The sequence below is a fragment of the Silene latifolia genome, chromosome 2, assembly GCF_048544455.1.
Source record: "Silene latifolia isolate original U9 population chromosome 2, ASM4854445v1, whole genome shotgun sequence".
Taxonomy (NCBI): Eukaryota; Viridiplantae; Streptophyta; class Magnoliopsida; order Caryophyllales; family Caryophyllaceae; genus Silene; species Silene latifolia.
Window position 1 is genome coordinate 40,979,245 of NC_133527.1, and position 18,773 is coordinate 40,998,017.

General features: G+C 33.7%; 1 protein-coding gene and 1 long non-coding RNA gene across 3 annotated transcripts; both read left to right on the plus strand.

Annotated features, from left to right (window-relative positions):
* Positions 1–6,141: 6,141 nt before the first annotated feature.
* LOC141629379 (uncharacterized) lies at positions 6,142–10,703 on the plus strand. Of its 2 annotated transcripts, none has more exons than XR_012537274.1 (3): positions 6,142–6,518; positions 9,145–9,211; positions 9,380–9,665. It is a non-coding gene; the product is annotated as an uncharacterized LOC141629379 (long non-coding RNA). The 2 variants fall into 2 exon arrangements; XR_012537273.1 differs by lacking the exon at positions 6,142–6,518 and adding an exon at positions 10,551–10,703 and having other exon boundaries at positions 8,997–9,211; positions 9,380–9,434.
* A 2,936-nt stretch (positions 10,704–13,639) lies between these two features.
* On the plus strand, positions 13,640–14,129 carry LOC141640238 (uncharacterized). The gene is made up of 2 exons (XM_074449095.1): positions 13,640–13,665; positions 13,736–14,129. The coding sequence occupies exons 1-2, from the start codon at positions 13,640–13,642 to the stop codon at positions 14,127–14,129; spliced, it is 420 nt and encodes a 139-aa protein (XP_074305196.1).
* The last annotated feature ends 4,644 nt before the right edge of the window (positions 14,130–18,773 follow it).

The following is an 18,773-nucleotide window of genomic DNA, read 5'->3' on the forward strand; positions in this document are numbered from 1 at the left end:
TTATTGACTTCATAAGAGCCACACTCCCCCCTTCGGAAGATGGAATAGCAGGTGTAGATATATTAGCATCTTCATTTTGAGGAGTCACAGGAGCATAGATGCGGCTATACTCAGCAAACAAATCATATGCAAACTGTTTAACCTTTCTTGCCAACACTTCCCCATCATCAACCCCATACATGGAATGAAGGGTAAGTTGTAAGCCTAAAAACTTGAAATTTGGATCAAGGATCACACCCAAGTAGATCAACATATTCATCTTGTCAATGTTACCCCAATACTTGTCAAATTTTGATTTCATTTCTACTGCCATTTTTTGAAACTCAGGATCCTTACTCGCCATCCATTGCTTCACCAAATTGAAAGTGTGACTAATATGAAAAAAGAGTGAGTTGCTTGTCACATACAAAGAACCAGATATACGTTTTGTCAAATCGTAAAACTCTTCAAGAAATGTAACAAGTCTCTCTATCTTATTCCAATCTTGCATACTCGGCGGACCAACTTTTTACAGAATCTTGAGAATCCCAAGGAATTTTAATACGACCAAATACAACCTTGTATTGTAGAGCAGTGTTTAACATAACATAAGTTGAGTTCCATCTTGTTGGAACGTCAAGAGTCAAAGACAACTTACAAGTAATCTTGCATTTCTCTACTTGCTCTTTAAAGAGATGTAACCTAGCAGGAGAACCTCTCACATATTTCACTGCATACCGAACCTTATCAATGCAGTTCACATGCTCTTCCAAACCATCCCAAACAATCAGATTTAAAATATGTGCAATACACCTCATATGTAGATATTTACCATCACTAATATATTTTTTTTTGTGGTGCCAATGATTTCATATAACTGCATGCTAAATCATTCGAGCTCGCATTGTCAACTGTGATAGTAAATAACTTTTCGAGTATACCCCATGCATCTAAACTATCTTCAAGAGCTCTACCAATTGCTTCACCTTTATGACTAGTAATGGGACAGAAATTTAATATGCGTTTCTGTAGTGTCCAGTCATCATCTATAAAATGGGCAGTGACACACATATAATTAATTTTTTGAATGGAAGTCCATGTATCAGTTGTAACAGAGACTCGTTGGCAAGAATTATGTAGCAACTCCTTGAGATTTTCCTTTTTATGCAAGTACAACTTGAAACAATCTCGGGCAATGGTCCAACGCGAAGGGATTTTAAATGTAGGGCACACAACAGACATGAGATATATAAAACCAGGCTTATCTACATGTCTAAAAGGAAGTTCATCAAGCACAAGCATGTAAGCGATGGCCTCTCTAATATCATCATGATTCACAATTCTACTTTTCAGTTTAGCCTCTCCTTCCTGGCCATCAATAGGTTCTAAGACTAGTTGAGCTTGCTTACCTTTGCCTTGATTTTGAGGATTCTTCTCACAAGTAGAAGAATGCTTTTTCAAGTTCTTGGTCCCATTAATGATTGTGTCAGCAGCAAAAGTCGCATCACAATATTGACACTCAGCCCTTACATTATCGTTATCGTCAAGAAAACAACTCATAATCCACCCAATATGGCGCCCTTCTTTCGGCGGTTTTGAGGATATACCGACGTCCAGGCCTTGATTTCTTTGTTGGATGTGGTGTATACGACTTCAGCTTAGGTGTTTCATCAATGTCTTCTTCTATCTCTTCATCCACCAAATCAACTGTCGGAGGAGCTCCAGATTCCTGTTGTTGTTCGGAAGCTAGACAACGTCTTTTGTTTTGTTTGCCTTGCGTCATCTATTATAAGAGAACAAATATCTTAGTTATATACAAAATCTGAATGAGTATTGAACCTAATTACTAAGAGTATTAGGGAATAGGGAGTATAGATTAATAGACATACTCCCTCTGTGAGTAGTACACTAATAGAGACAAAGTGAGTAGTACACTAATAGAGAATACCGTAGTCATTGAATCACAATTAGACAATAACACAATATAGAGTAATGAATAAAAAAGCATAAAAAACTCCAAAATCCAAATAATTACTACAAATCATCATCATGATTCATGCGTGCAGTAAGATACTAAGATACATCCTTTATGCTTAATTTATCATTTTACGAATCACGAACATCAGTCAAGTGATCAATTTTATCAACAACAACAAAAGAATACAAATACCCATATCTATTTTCATAACTAAACAATTGATCTCCTTCTTTGTTATTATCACAAACAATTAATAGGCATGTAAACATAAATATACACAACAAAGCAGCAAAATTACGGATTACCAAACTAGTCAAATAACTATCACTACTTAATCAATTGTATATAATTCATTAATTTGTTGTAACTAAAGAAAATTAACAATAAAATACTAAATATTTAACATTGAATAATACCTGAAAAATCTAGGATACGAATTATGAAGAGCAAAGAACTTGAATAGGAGCGGCGCTTATGGTTGTGGAAGATGAACAATACAATACGAATAATATGGGATTGAGCCATTGAAGAGTATTTATATATAAACTAAATTTCCTTAAGCATGTAAATTGTGATCTAAGATCTAAATATTCAGTGGTATAATTGAATTAGGATTTTAGGAAAGTAGAAATTGTATAGTCTTAGACTCTTAGGAAAGTGGAAACTGAAAGTCTGAAAGAACAAGGAAAGTCCAACTCCAAGTGTCCAAGTCCAACAACTCCACGTCCCCACGAGCAAAAAAAGTGACTCACTCAAATTCGGTCCTTTTGGTCCGGACCGAGAATACCCGGACCAAACCGGACCAAGACCGAAAACCGAACAAAGGGAACACGTGGACCGAGGACCGGACCAATTACCTTCCGGTCCGGTTTCGGTCTAGACCAAACGGTCCGGTCCGGTCCATTTTTTCGGTCTAGACCTATTGTTGCTCAGCCCTAATGATAACAGTGGGAGCATCTTTCAAACTAAAGAGCCCAAGTTTAGTAAGAAGACTAGACATATACTTAGATAAATTCATGTTATTAGAAATAACATTTAATAGAAGGAAATAACAATTAATAAAGTTGGAATATATGGATATATGGTATATCCACTTGCCAAGCTTTTATTGCATTTCATCTAGTGTAAAACATATACTATAGATTATAAGATATGAAGTAGTAATAGTGTATTGGCTATTCATATATGATAATCGCATTTATCGTTTGAGTTTATTTAAACTCATCCATTAATTTGTTAAATCCAAATGGGTTGTTGAGACAAATTGAACCTCATTGAAGTGAACTGGATTGACATAGTATTCGCCCCTAGTTACTTAAAACAGGTGACGTCTCAAAATAACTAGAGTGTGATGCGATTGATGGCAAGTTCGAGTGCCAGAGAGTCATATGGGATGACTAGTCAATCAAATAGGCAGACTATATGGGATACTCTGTCGGGCAGTGACTGCTTATAGAGTTCTGGTAAATTATAAAGCCTGGTCGTGGCAAGAGCTACTATAGTATTCTTATGAGTCAATTCTTCTGACTAGAGACTATTCGCCCAAGTTGGCACAAATTTCTGAATGGCTTTGATTTATGCTCTACGACTGTCGTAATTGAGGTCAAATGAGTATATTTTGGGTTGTGATGAACTGTGGCTAAGCGAAGGGAATAGTGCGATAGTAATTGTCCACCCCCTTGTCAGGGTTGTTTAAAAAATCTCAAGGCCACTCGAGGAGTAGTGAATTGAAAATGCGTGGCCACGCTCGGAAGGTATCTACGGTAGATAATTCCGGTCAGACAATTACTCTCCAGATCGAGGAAACCACTCAAGATATGATCAAATACAAGTACGACCTACGAGACACCTTGCATTGAGTGGGAGATTGTAATAGGACAAGAGAATTGGTGACGCACACTTGTCTCGGACAAGTGGGAGATTGTTGGAGTATGTGTCCTCAACGATAGTGCGATCACATGATTTAATATCATAATCAAATCTCATATTAAGAATACGAAAGGGATGATAAATTAAATAGTCAACTGATCAACATTAATCGGTAACGATTGACTTGCTAGAGTTTGACGTTGCTGTCGTAGGACTATGGTGGTCAGTTGATCCCTTAAGATCACACCTAAAGGATGATGCCCTTATCAGTAAAGTTAATTAGTTGTATATTGATACAAGTTAATTAATTCCTTAAAATTGAACAATTTATATTTATGAGAGGAAATATATATCTTATTGTAATGTGATTAAATAAGTTTCGATTTAGTGGATTAATTAATATATTAATTCACTAAATTATGTTGAGGTTTTATAAATATTTCGAGGTAGAGGTAATTAGTTATTTACATTTACAAGAGGTTGTAAATTTAACTAACAAACTATTATGGGACCCATTATATGTTGATATAATGATAAAATATTACTCAATAAGTTGAGTGAATATATGTTGATACATGAAATTTATATAGACTTTTTAGCCTCTTATTGCACGTATTTCTATGCCTTTTTGTATCGCTTTGTATTGCAGAATGCCCCGAATTGGTTACTTTGGTTTGTTTTGTCTTAATTGCAGAAACGGACCCGAAAGTAGCGGAATCGACCCTTATTCGTCCCAATTAGCATGCATTGTAAGGTGACGGAGTCATTAGAGCGAGAGTTGTACCTTGGAGTGCGTGAAGGAGGTCATATGAAGCTGCCAAAGACGTGTTTGAAGCTGATGCAACAGATAACCACTCGATCGAGATGCTTTGGAGGTCGATCGAGTGCTTTGGCTGGAACAGGAGGTCGATCGAGTGGTTTCATTTGCTCGATCGAAATGAGGTTTATTGGAGTTACTCGATCGAGGAGCTGAAGCGCTCGATCGAGAACATTTGCTGAAGAAGACCTCGATCGAGTAGTCTGAAAGTACTTGATCGAGGGATCTGCTGTTTTACACGGGTTGACTTAATCCGTAATAGGTTTTATTTTGTTAATTTTCGCTCCCCTATATAAGGGAGTCGTGATTAATTTAATAAACAACTTCTTTACTTCTACTTTACCTTTTAAAACACTTCTCTTAATACTCTTTACTGCTTAATCTCGTACTTTGCTTTGTGGATTGTTCTCTATGCCGGATTCTTTTAGATTGTAATCATTCTCTTCTCCTTAATTTCAATACTTTGATTACATTAATTTCTTGTTCTTTCATTATTACTTTTGTCCTTTTCTTATTTATGTTTGTTTGCTATTCTTTAATTATGTCTTTAATTAGCATGTATTTTGTTGTTATTGTTAATTATATTAAGAACATGAGTAGCTAATTCTCTTTATGTTAGGACTGGGGAATCCATGGTAGGATTGTGACGATGTGGCAAATAGACTAGATAATTTACATGTGAGAATCTGTCCCCATAGCAATATAACTGTAACACCAATTTAGTTGAGTGCACGCTTCTAAATTACATTAATTTGGTTAACTTTGTTCCTGGATCGGAAGATTGGAATAAACAGACCTGCTATGAACAGTAGACTACCCTAATGAGGACGGAAGTTAAGTTAGTGGAATTTTAGGGTGGATAGCGGACCGGAAGGACCTTTCCCATGCCCTTCTCACAGTAGATTGTCTAGGCTATTTGCAACTGAGTCGATAGACTACCATGGTGAACCGAAATCCTGACATACTCTCTCTTATTTGATCACTTTTGTTACATTTTCTCGCTTTACTGCTCTTACTTTATTTCTCTTTCCTTTAAACCTTTAGTAGTTTAGAAAGCCAAACTAAAACCCCCATTGGTGACTTAGATAGACGGACTACGGATAGACATCTTGCCTCCCTATGGAGATCAATCCTACTTATCACTAGCTTCCGTTAGTATATTTAGGTATTTATTTTTGGTACAGAAACGACCGTATCATATGTTTATTAATTTGTGACATAATTGTTGTATGATCAAATTAATATTTAATTATCTAAGATAATTAAACATAAGACTTATAAGCATTTGAGGGACAAATATTATAAGATAAAAATGGACCCATATAGGCACAAGTGTACCATCCAAAGGGTGATGATGGTGGAGTTTTAGGTTTTGTCATTTAGTTGTTGAAAAGATGCTCCAACATCTTATGACATGCTTTATACTATCTAGCCTAAGACCTACACTAAAGCGTATTGTATAAGACAAAAAGGAGAAAACCAAAATGCACTACAAGAGGCATTTTGGACGGCTCATTTGATGAGTTGTAGAAGAACTTTGTTCTTCTTATTTTTTCTCTACCATCACATGCAAACTCTCATCTCATATTCATAGCTTATCTTTCTCTTAAACTTGAGAAATTTTAATCTAGATTGTTCAAAGATACTGCTAATATTATTAATGTAATATATGAGTATTAGTAGTCAATTTTAAGGTAGATTACTAAATAAATATCTAGATAATATTATTTAGTAGTGATAAGGGCTAATCTTGGGTGCAATCAAAGGAGGATCACTACATTGGGATTTTGGAGGATCATCCAATACATTTTAGCTCAAGAACAAATAAGGAAGGTGACCTTATTTGTGCCCAAATTTTTTGAGCCATTTAACAATGTAAGGGACATTGTTTTTCTTATTTAATCTCTTATTTAGTTATGCATGGACTAGATCTAAAGAACTAATAATTAAAATGTTAATTTGTTCACTATTAGAAGAGTCTAATAATAGGTATATGAACCTAACAATAACTACTGTGAATAATTACATATATTCTATCACATAAAAATGAGGGAATTCCATATTGATTATCATTTTAATTTTTTATAGCAAATCATCTGAAAAAGGGTAAGGTTAGTGTACATTCGACCCCTCTTTCCTGGCCTTCAACGGGAGCGTTGAGGCTTGTCGTTGTCGTTGTCGTCTTATAATAAACAAGACGAGGATATAGAAACTCTTCGGTCATTGCAACAGAGGACTTCTCCATAACGTAATTTGTGATTTTAAATGCCTAAACTTACGAAAAATGTAATACATACGCGAGTTATAAAAGCTTATTTTTCATTAGGGTAAACTACCGTGAAGAGACTGTCAAAGAATGCAACATAGGGAAATGTAGAGTTCAAGAATGAAAATGAAATTGTGATACTCCCTCCGATTCACAATAAACCTCCAATTTCATTTTGGCACAAAAATTAAGGAAACACACTACCCCCATCATATAATTAAATTTGGACCACACAAATACACTACCCTACCATACAATTAAATTTGGACCACACAAACACTTACCAGAAAAGGAAATAGGGAAGTTATTGTGAATAGACGGAAATGAAAATATGGAGTTTTGTTGTGAATTGGAGGGAGTATTAGCCAGGTTTCAACATCGAAACTTGGTTAGGTTGCTAGGGTTTTGCTTGGAAGGCAAAGAAATGCTCCTCGTTTTTGAAAAGCAAACAAACTAGAATTAAATTAAGCATTCACTATTTTGAGAAAGTATGAAAACAATAAATCATCAAACAAAGGCCACCCCTTACTCCTAGTAAGGGTTATGTAGTGGTGGTGGTCGGCTGACTTCGTTTCTGTCGAAGAAATGCCCAATGCTCAGTATTTCGTACCCCACCAAGTTTATTTTATTATCCGACGTTGTCCTTCACTAGTGTTAGATATTTGTTTTGTAGTGACGTTAAATTACAAGTGTATTAAGGGTAAACCTCTGTTCTTTTGTACTTCTATTTGCTGAATTGAATTGAACTGAATTTATATGAACTGAACTGAACTTATGAGAGCTGAACTTATAAGAACTGAATTAAACTTATAAGAAATAAATTGAACTTATAGGAACTGAACTGAACTTAGAGGTGTAAATAGAAGTCTAGAGAACAGGGCCTTAGTAGGCCTGACATAATATAATTACATCCAGCAAGTCTTGCTTAAGACGGTACTATCCGTCTTAAGTTTAAGACGGATCAAATACGTACCAAATCACCCACTTGTTGCCTAGAAAATACCAAGGGGGTGTTTGGTAAACGGCGGATTGAGAAATTTTCAGCATATTCAAGACTTTTAGCATGTTTGACTCACCAATCTACTATTTTGAGTGTTTGGTAAATGGCATATTGAAAGAGTAGATTGGAGCTCAATCTACTGTTTTCCAATATGCGGCTCTACCCAGCATATTCACATTAGTAGATTGTTTAATATGAATCCGTTCACAATCTACACATAGATACAACAATTTATTAACCAAAATCTGCTAATTACCAAACACTTCTACTAAATCTGCTAATTGAAATATAGTAGTCAAACCTGTTAATCCAATCTGTCATTTATAATCTGCTTGACCAATCTGTTTCTGCTAATATCAATTTGTTGATTACCAAACAGGGCCCAAAAGTTTTGTCTTTATTAGCACCAAGTGGAGTGATTTGGTATATATTTGACCCGTCCTAAACTTAGGATGGATAGTGGCCGTCTTAAATAAAAATTTGTGAATTACATCTGATTACAGTTTTGGTGTTGACTTGAATTTAGCACCACACTAGCTAGGTATTGAAGGTGTTAATGACTTAATTCCGCGGTGGATAATTTTCAGTCTAGATTCTGTGGTTTTTTTTTTTGTAAAATACTCTGTAACATTTATTTCATGCATTTTTTCAATTCAATTTTCATTATTTATATTTTGGATATCACCTCTATGTGTTCTTCTTAAGTCAAGTCGAGTTTTCTCTAGTCTCTTCTTTATTAGGCGGATGAGTTGCATAGAAGTTGATTTGTATTCAAATATGACCATCGTGCCCTAAAATTCCATTTCAATCAATCAATATCTATATCTATCTATCTATCTATATTAATAAATGAAACTTTTTTCGAGCGATTACTTAGAGTCCAACTTTTTTAAACGACTTTATAATAATTAAATTAAGATTGTAGTCTTTGAACGCGTTTTAACGTCTAATGTATTCAAGAGATCGAGTTATAAAGAGCAAAGCCATCAATATTTTATTCTAGAGCCCTATAAGGCTACAACAACTTACTCATTATATATAGTATTCACAATATTTTTAGGATGGTATAAATTATATGGCCGGGGTGTTTTTGTTTAGAAACTACCTCATACAAGTGTTTTAATTGTTTCCTTAACTTTTTGATTTATTAGCATCATGGTCTTATGTAGCTCATCTATATGCTTATTTTTTGTTTTTTGAACGATAAGTTCCTAACGATTAATTTCTTATTGCAGGTTATAACTACGGCGACTCACATCATATTTGCTCCTGCTGTATTTAATTATTACTGCGTATAATGAGGTAGAAACACATGATGTGATCTTCTTATGATTTTTAACTCTTAGCTACATACTCCGTACATTGATGTTCAATGCGTATTTAAACAAGGGGTTTATTGATTTACATAATTTTCAATGTATATTCATATAATGTGTTTATGACGATTCTTTTCTTTATTCATTTTTGCAGGAATTTTGCATTATCGTGCGTTAATGTCGGATGTGATATTTGGCACACTCGAAAGGTACATAAAACAAATAGGAAGAAACAATCCATGGGTCGGTACAAGGCAAATATTTATGTCACCAGATTTGGTAGTAATTAAGGAATACTCCTACTTAGACTTAGAGTCTTTTCGATGCATTAATAGGTAGACAAAGAAGAAGCCCATTGAAAAAATTGTGTATTTTTTTTAAGAGGAATCATGTACAAAGTATTAGTTTTGTTGTTCTTTTATTAAATTTGTGTGAGCTTAAAAAGCAAGCTAAGTTGCTATGAAGGTTAATTAATGGACTTCAAGTAGTAATACACAATAGAAGAATGTTTGGGTATCTTATATAATATACTTATTTCGTCTTGGTGTATTTTTATCTTTCCTTAGGTTTTTGTCTAAAATAGTATAGACAACAATTTAGACATAAAATTATATTTCTTTCCGTTTCCCTTTTGTGATTCCTTGTGTAGCATTTTTGCATGAAGATTAATACGTTTTTCTTTATTTTTAACTGCTTGGTTTATACGACTATTATACCGTATTTCACCATTTGCACATTGCTTTCTTTTTAATCCCCTTTGCCTTTTTTATAAGGATAATCCCCTTTGCTTCATAGTTAAGTTATGGATAGGGTTTCTATCTATTTGCTTATTATTGTTTGTAGGTTCGCTGCTTTTTTGTAAATTATTAAAAGAAGTTTTTTTCGAGCGATTATAGGGAGTCCATGTTTTTCGAAATACCGAGCGATGTGAAAGACCTCAAATTTTGTAAATTACGTATTTCTTTAACAATATTTTAGTTAAATAGTCAAAGATTAGGAGTTGGACTCTAGCTGTCTCACGTTTGTCATACAATTCAAGTTCTTATTGGACTCAAATTTATCAATAAGATATAAATACTGCATAAACGAGAAGACGCATACATTTTTTTAATTCTTATATTCTTCTCATTCTCAATCTAATATTGACACCTTTTGATATATCTTTGTGTTTGCTAATTGTTATTCCGATATATGTTTGTGTTTGCTAATTGTTATTCCGTGCATGAAAGTTTGTAATTTTAAATTATTATATGCTTAATTATGTAATTTATCGTCCACTTTTTTTTACTTGTAGTTCTAATCATTGATTTTCATAATGTTTTTAGGGGCAAGGGAAGGATGCAAGATTACTTGGGAATGACCGGCAATGTTATCAACGATAATCATTGTTCCAACTAATATTTGAGATTTTGTGTAAAGGTAATTGATGATACGAGTATGTTTTTTCGCTTTGAAAGATAATGGTATTGGTACTGAAACACGATTAACTAAATGGAATAACCATAGCTTTTCTCACTTATTTTAATTAGTTTATCAATTCGTACCATCTTTTATTCTCGATGATGGATATATTAAAACGGTGATTAATTGACGATGGCTTTCAGATCGAGTATCAAAAAGAAAAAAATAAGTAAACAAGAAAGTAATAGAAATAACTACACAAAAACGTACTTAATTATTGCTATAATAGTAACCAAATTGTTGCATACGTTTAGCATATTTCTTAGCGTTTTCAAGGGTTTCTCAAACAAAAAACATAATGATATCAGGAAGGGATTATAATACATGCATAACATCTACAACTTCAATAAAAACACGCATCTAGCAAACGCATAGCCTATCCAAGAATAGAACTTTGTATTGAATCCTATGTCCAAGCTATATATGTAAAATGTATTCTAACTACTACAGAGTATATGATATTGCACATACTACGATATGGATGATGCACACATGATTTGTTTAGAATGTTTTTTAAATGTAGTCGAGCATAATTTGGGTTACCATCCAATGCAAATATAATCGACCACATTAACAATATAAAAAATTTCTATGATCTAATTAACTGTCAACTGTCAACAATGTTTCTAGATAATATTAGCGTACTTATTCCCTAAGACTTTTAATTTGATTAGAATCATAAACTACCCACAATTTCCTATTGTCAAATTATTGTTCAAACTTTAAGATAAGAAAGTGAGGTGATTATAACTTTTATATACACAGAAAAGCTAATGTTAAGAAAGTAAGGTGACTATAGGTCTATAACTTCTCAAGAGAATATTTATTTATCATTTTGCACAAACTTTTTTTTCTTTTCAATTGAGAAGATAAAAGAATGACTATACTTCTCCTAAACTTCATAATACTCCCTCCTATTTCGAATAACTGTTCCATTTGGACAATGGTACGAAAATTAAGAGATGGAGTTAAAATAATGAAAAGTATTGTATAGGGGTAAGAATATAAGAGTTAAATAATGAAAAGTATTGAATATGATGGTTTAGGGGTGGTAAATAAAGAAAAGAGCAAGGGTAGGAAAATCAAAAAACATGTCCAAATATGGCAAATGGGATAGTTATGTGAATAGACGGAAATGGCAAATGGGACAGTTATTCGGAATAGGAGGGAGTAATATTTACTATTGATTGGCGGAATTGGGGTTATTATTGGTCGTGAAAAGAAATGGAGAGCCCATTTCTCAACGGCCAAGATCATAGTATAACGATAATAAAAAAAGGGGACGAAATAATATATAGAGGGGGTACTACAGAAGTAGTTTCTCAATAACTTATTGAGATACCGTCTCTCCAAAAATTTTGTGTTTTAGTTCTTGAGTGTATTATGCTCTACCTTATTTAGTATGTAAAATAGAAAGACAAAAGGGTATAGTGAAAAGAAATTAAATGCCTTCGAAGTATTATATGCATAAGGCTAATTTCGTTTTTTTTTCAACACCCAGACCACCAAACAAACCCCAAATTAATTACTTATTCTATGAAGACGGTCTTACATTTTACATATGCAAAAACTAATATTTTGTACAAGCTCACTTAAAAACAGAATATACTTGATTGAAATAACTCTCACAATAATTAAAGGTAAACAAATGATTGAGAAAAGACAATATCATACTCAATAGAAAGTCCAATTTTTACGAACAATTAGAGAGTTCAATTTATTATGCATATAATATACTCAAAGAATATAACTAACGTAAAGTAGATAATATAAAAAAAAATTGTGTTTCTATTTCTACTGAATTTTCCCACCAATGACATATGTAGAAGAGTTCTTAAGGAATTCAAATTTCTGCTTAACTTGGCCTATAAAAGAGATTACATACAACTTTTAATGATCAAAATCAATCCCATCTAATTTCTCTATTATAGCCTATCTATGTTTTCGCGTTTTGCTAGAGGAGTATTGGTGAAGAAAGCTTACATGCCCCACAGTCCTACACCACAAGAATGATAATATAATATCCTTATTTTAATTTTTATACTATTTAAAGGATACTAATTCATACATATGTCAAACCATAAAGTTTACAAAAAATCATGTTCTTTCTTACTTAAGTTCAACTTCTTTCAATTTAATTTAGCTATATTCAATTCAGCTCAGCTTAACTTAACTCTATTCAAATCAACTCATATTTCAGCTCTTTTTAGTTTAGCTCCGTTCAGTTCAGATTACTCTTGAATGATGTAACATAGAATATTACAAATTGGCCAGTGCATCGCACGGGCATTAAATCTAGTATCTATCTATATTATTAAAGGAAGCTTTTTTCGAGCGATTACAGAAAGTCCAATAATTTGAAAACACTTTTGAGTCATATCACGGTAGGTTTGTATTGTACAAAAATAGATAAAATATTTTTAAACAAATTCAAATAAATAAAACTCAAAGATAGAGTTTATAACAAACGTGCAAAATTGATTATTAATAGGATCATTAGTTTAACAAGAAAATCTAATTCTAATATGACTCAACTAAGGTTTGTATCGGTTAAAAAATAGATAAAATATTTTTACACAAATTCTAATAAAACTCAAAGATAGAGTTTATAACAAACGTGCAAAACTGATTATTAGTTGTATCATTAGTTTGTTTAAGAAGTCTAATATGACTCAAATATACACCTACCTCCAATTTTTCATATATATATATAGATACATACATATTCAATGTCCTTGCCTCACCATTCAACTTCTTTCGATTAGTTTTTTTTACGTAGTTTTTAGTTTGTTCATAGTATTACATTGATCGATGATTACATTGTCTTCCTTATTAAACTTCAATACATGTTTTATTTTTGGGCGTATGGAACAACAAGAGCCAGGAATTGCAGGTGAACCATGAAATATTGTTGTGGGTAATGTACGTAATAATATATTGGAGGTCTGAGGTAATGGCAAACAAAATTGCAGCTAACATGTAAATGAAGTAGATATTTGTGTTGGAATATTCTTAATGTCCCAAGAACTTCATTTATTTTTTGGGATAGTCAGCACAGGAAGTTACTCGCCCTTGACAGGCTTCAGAAAAGGGGCATAGTTCAGTCTAATATCTGCTTCATTTGTGGTATAACTCCTGAAACTCATGAGCACTTGTTTATTTTCTGTGAGTATAGCAGACGATGTATGGAGTTGATGCAACAGAAGCTTCATATCAGATTCTCAGCTGCATATATGGTTACTTGGTTTTCCAAAAATAGAACTAAGAGTAGACTGCAAAGAGTGGTGTCTGGTGCCTGCTTTGTAGGTCTAATTTCTGGAATTTGGCATGTCAGGAACTGTGCACGTTTATCTCACCAGGTGACTGCTCCTATGGTGTTAGTGAATCAGGTTTGGAAGGAGACTAAAGAACGGTTGATACACAAGAACAGGAAGGATGCTTAGTACTTTTGATCAGCAGTGGCTTGATTCTATTGTGTAATGTTTTGTGATTTATAGCTGCTATTCTTTGTATACTCTAAACATTATATTTTTTTGATTATATATACTTACCCTTCACCAAAAAAAAAAGTAGATAGCCAACCCCCTGAGCTTGGATAATAAACGTGGATCATATCGGATGTTGCAACATATATTGACACGTAACGACGGGCTCTTATATGGAGGTAGTGGTGCGAGATCATTTGGGATATGTGGAAGTTGGGACGCTGTTGGACCTTTAGTCCTAATTAATTGTTTTGATAATGACAGTAATGATTTGTATGTGGACTTAATATTATAAACATATACGTGTAATTGTGTGCTTAAGTCTTAATTTAAAAAGGAACAATTACAATGATGCAAGCTTGAAGTATTGGACCAAGGAGGTTTTACTTCAAAGACATTTGATCGTAATGTTCAAGATCAAGACCAAATAACAACCACGAGACTCAAGATGAGAGACTTGTGAAGAGACGATTCGTTTACTGAAGATCTACTGAAGATTGGATAGTATAGGTCGTCATCCGGTAATGGTTTTTCTTTGTTTGATTTAAAGGTTATTGAAGTTATCACCTCTTAGCCATAACTTCATTGCTAGACAAAAATTATGCGTTAATTTTTGGAAAATATATTTTTAGTGATTTATAAAAATAAGAGAGTATTTATTTTAATTGGAATTAATTAATAAGAATTTAAGTTGAATAAACTATTGGTTTGTAACACGATATGTATGTCGTCATGCAACCTAGGTTTTTAACTAAATTCTATCTCGATTTGTTGTGGACTATGGAAGCAAGAGGACCGAATGGGCCGACCAAAACCCTAGGAGGCCGAACCCTAGTGGCTGAACCCTAGGAGGCTGAAACCCTAGGAGGCCGAAACTCCATCTCCTTGCCTCTTACTTGTTCATCAAGTCGTTTAGGTTTTATTATTCCAGAACATTCCTAAACCCTAATCCAGAACATTCCTAAACCCTAATTCTCTACTACTATAAATACTCTCATTCATTCAACATTTAAAAGTGACACACATCTACACTTTTAGAGAGAAAAATATTTTAAGCAAAATTCTTTGAGCTTTAATTCTTATTTTACAATTTGCTTATACAAAAGTTGCGCATCATATTTGTCAATCACTCGAAGAAAAATCGTTATAGGATACTAAGTACACAAAGATAGTATACTCACTCGCATAACGTGAGATTAATATTTGTCGTTGTACTTTTCTTATTAACGTAAAAGCAACCTAGAGTATTTAGCGATACTCAATCTGAGTTATAATCATATAGTTGATTATACGAGTGGATTGATAATTTTTGTAATCCGTAGAAAGGTACTAAAAATTATTAATCGAGAATAGTGGACGTTGGTTTCGACTTGTGAAACTGAACCACTTCAAAAATACTCCGTGTCTCTCTTTCTCTCTCTCTCTTTATTTTTGTTATTTCGATTTTGCGCTTATTAGTATAATTAATTAGTTGATTTTAATCAATAAAATCAAATAATTAATTTTACATCATATATTTCAAAAAGTGGTCATCGTTTTAATACTCAATTCACCCCCCCCCCCCCCTCTTTCGTATTTGATCAATAGACTCCTCAATTGGTATCAGAGCCTCGTGCTCTTGATAGCCTAACAGCTAGAGTCTTATCTATTTTTTTTGAGTCTATTTATATTTTTTCCGCTGCATTTATTTTTTTATCAAATGGATTCCAAACACCTTAAGTGTCCTATATTCAATGGGAAGAACTATGGTTTATGGAAAAATATGATGACCCATTTCATTAAAGGAAACGATTTGGGAGTGTTGTTGATTATCAAGAATGGTCCGAATAAGATCTTACTTGCAACCAATAATGGCACTACCGTCGAAAAGAAAGAAGAAGACTATATTGAGGCGGATTATAAAAAGGCTGAGAAGAATTCAAAAGCAATAAGCTTATTGCAAAACGGTATGATTGCTACTGAATTCGATCGTTTCTCAACCAGTTCATCTGCCAAGGAAATATGGGATGGTCTAGAATTAGCCTATGAGGGAACCGCTGTTGTCAAAAAGCAACGTATGGCATTATTAATGCGAAAATACGAGCTGTTTGCCATGGAGCAAAATGAGTCAGTTGACAGCTTGTCCTCTCGCTTTTCTAGCATCATCAATGAGCTAAAGAATTTAGGAAGAACTTTTGACTCCGAGGAAATTGCTAGAAAAATTCTCAGAAGTATGTCTCGTAGATGGAGACATAAAGTGTCTGTCATAGAGGAATGTAAGGACCTAACTTCATTATCCTATCAGGAGGTACTCGGAACCTTAATGGCTCACGAGATTACTCTGAATCAGGATGAGGAGGAAGCTGGCACAAGCAAAAAGATGGCCTTACAAGCTGAGTCTAGCAAGATTAATGATTCTTCAGATATTGAAGATGAAACCGTGTTGTTTGTTAAACGAATTAGGAAAAAGTCCTTCAATCAAAATCAAAATAAAACAAATAACAAATCAAAGCAAACTCCCAAGAAAACTTTTGAGTCAAAAGGGTCCTTCTCTAACCGTGGATGCTTCAAGTATGGTGATAATGATCATATGATCAAAGATTGCCCCACATGGAAGAAAATAAAGGACAAAGATCAACGTAACAAGACAAAGAAATAATTTAAGCAAGTTCTGATGGCATATTGTTGGGGAGACTTGGACTCTGAAGATGGCGAATCCGAAGATGAAGAAGAAACTGCCAATGTTTGCTTAAGCAGCGTCAGTCTTGACCTATTCTCCGACAGCGACAATGAAAGTAATGCTTCAAATGCTGAGATGTGTCTTGTTGGAAATTCAGATTCAGATTCAGAGGATGAAGAGGTAAGTCTTCTTGAACTTAAAAAGCAAGTTAAGAAAGTTTCTAAGAGTGCTTTAATTAAGACCTTTGAAGAAACCCTTGATGTTTGTCATGAACAGAAATTAGAGTTAAAAGACCTTAAGGAACAAATTCTAGACATTGCTGAGGAAAACCAACTTCTAAAAGCCAAAGCCAAAAAGCTCAAATCTAAAGTTATGGCTACCCCAGCTATAACTTCAGACATGACAAATGCTGAGAAAAACGCTCTTGAATCAAAAGTTAAGGCTAGTGATGCCATAACTTTAGAGCTCAAACTCAACATTAAGCATCTTCAAGCTAAAGTTACAGCTAGTGATGCTATAACTTCTGAGTTGAAGAAAGTCAATGAGATTTTAAAAGATGAACTTAATGGCAAAGATAGTGTGGTTTCCGAACACAAGAGAGAAATTATATTTCTCTCTAAGCAATTGGAAGAAGCTAATGATAGTATGTCTAAACTTAAGGAACAACATGAAAATGAGAAACGTGTCTTGAATGAATGTTTTGAAAAATTTCGTGAAGATTTTGAGAAAGGTAACTCTTCCAAGGATTCAAGTGTAGATCATTCAAAATGTGAAAAAGAAATTGAGTCCTTGAAAGAATTACTCTTACATGTACGAAAAGTTCATGATAAATGGGAAGGAAGCACAAAAGTTTTAAACTTCCTCACTGAACAATATGATAATAACATGAAGATGGGACTTGGTCATGAATGCTATAGCCGTAGAGACCATGATAAATGCAAATCTAATCCTTCTGATCACGATTTCAGAAAAAGAAAATATGTTAATCTTCCAGAATACTTGATTTGCAATTACTGTGGCTCTACTGGACATATTCAAGTCAATTGTGTCAAACTTGCTTTGGATAAGCAAAAGAATGTCGAAACTACTAAGACTTGTGATTTCATAGTGGAAGATTATGTCTCTACTATAGATGAACCTAACGACAACGAAGAACACAATAATGAGTTTAGATGGACTTATGATATGGCTTTTGATTACTCATCTGTTCCTTCAAAATCAAACAAAATGAATGAGAATTGAAAGCATACATTCAAGCCTAAAGTTCATAACTCCAAACCTAGAGCGTCACATGAAGGTACTAGACCCAGAGCTACTTTTGTTAGAACAAAACCTAGAGTACCTTATGTTTCGATTGTTAGACAAAGAACAAGACAACCCAATGTTAAAGCCAAAAGAATAATAAGACAAGTATGCGTTAGAAAGGATCAAATATATAGAGTCACTAACCATAAAGGACCCAACTTAGCTTGGGTACCTAAAAGTTGTATTTGATTCATTTGCAGGTAGTAGTGAAAGAAAATAATCTATGGTATCTCGACAGTGGATGCTCGAGACACATGACAGGAGACAGAAATCTTTTTCTTTCACTAGAGCCCTTCTTCGGTGGCAAAGTTACTTTTGGAGATAACAAGAAGGGTAGGATTATTGGAGTAGGAAAAATTGGAATTTCAACCTCCCATTCAATCGACAAAGTATATCTGGTAAGTGGTCTTAAACATAACTTACTTAGTATCTCTCAATTATGTGACAAAGGAAATAGAGTTGTTTTTCATGCCGATGTTTGTCGTATTATAATTGAAGGTACTAGTAATGTTTTACTTGAGGGTCACCGTATGAGTAATGTGTATATGATTGACTTAAATGTTGTCAATACAAATTCCTTTTCGTGTATGAAAGCAACCTCAGATGAGTCTTGCTTGTGGCACAAGAGGTTTGCACGC

Bases quoted from the DNA above. Each gene is read 5' to 3' on its own strand.
- LOC141640238 (XM_074449095.1), top strand. From the start codon at position 13,640: ATGGCAAACAAAATTGCAGCTAACAT. The intron at 13,666-13,735 runs GTAAATGAAGTA...TTTTTGGGATAG, and splicing joins AACAAAATTGCAGCTAACAT to TCAGCACAGGAAGTTACTCG.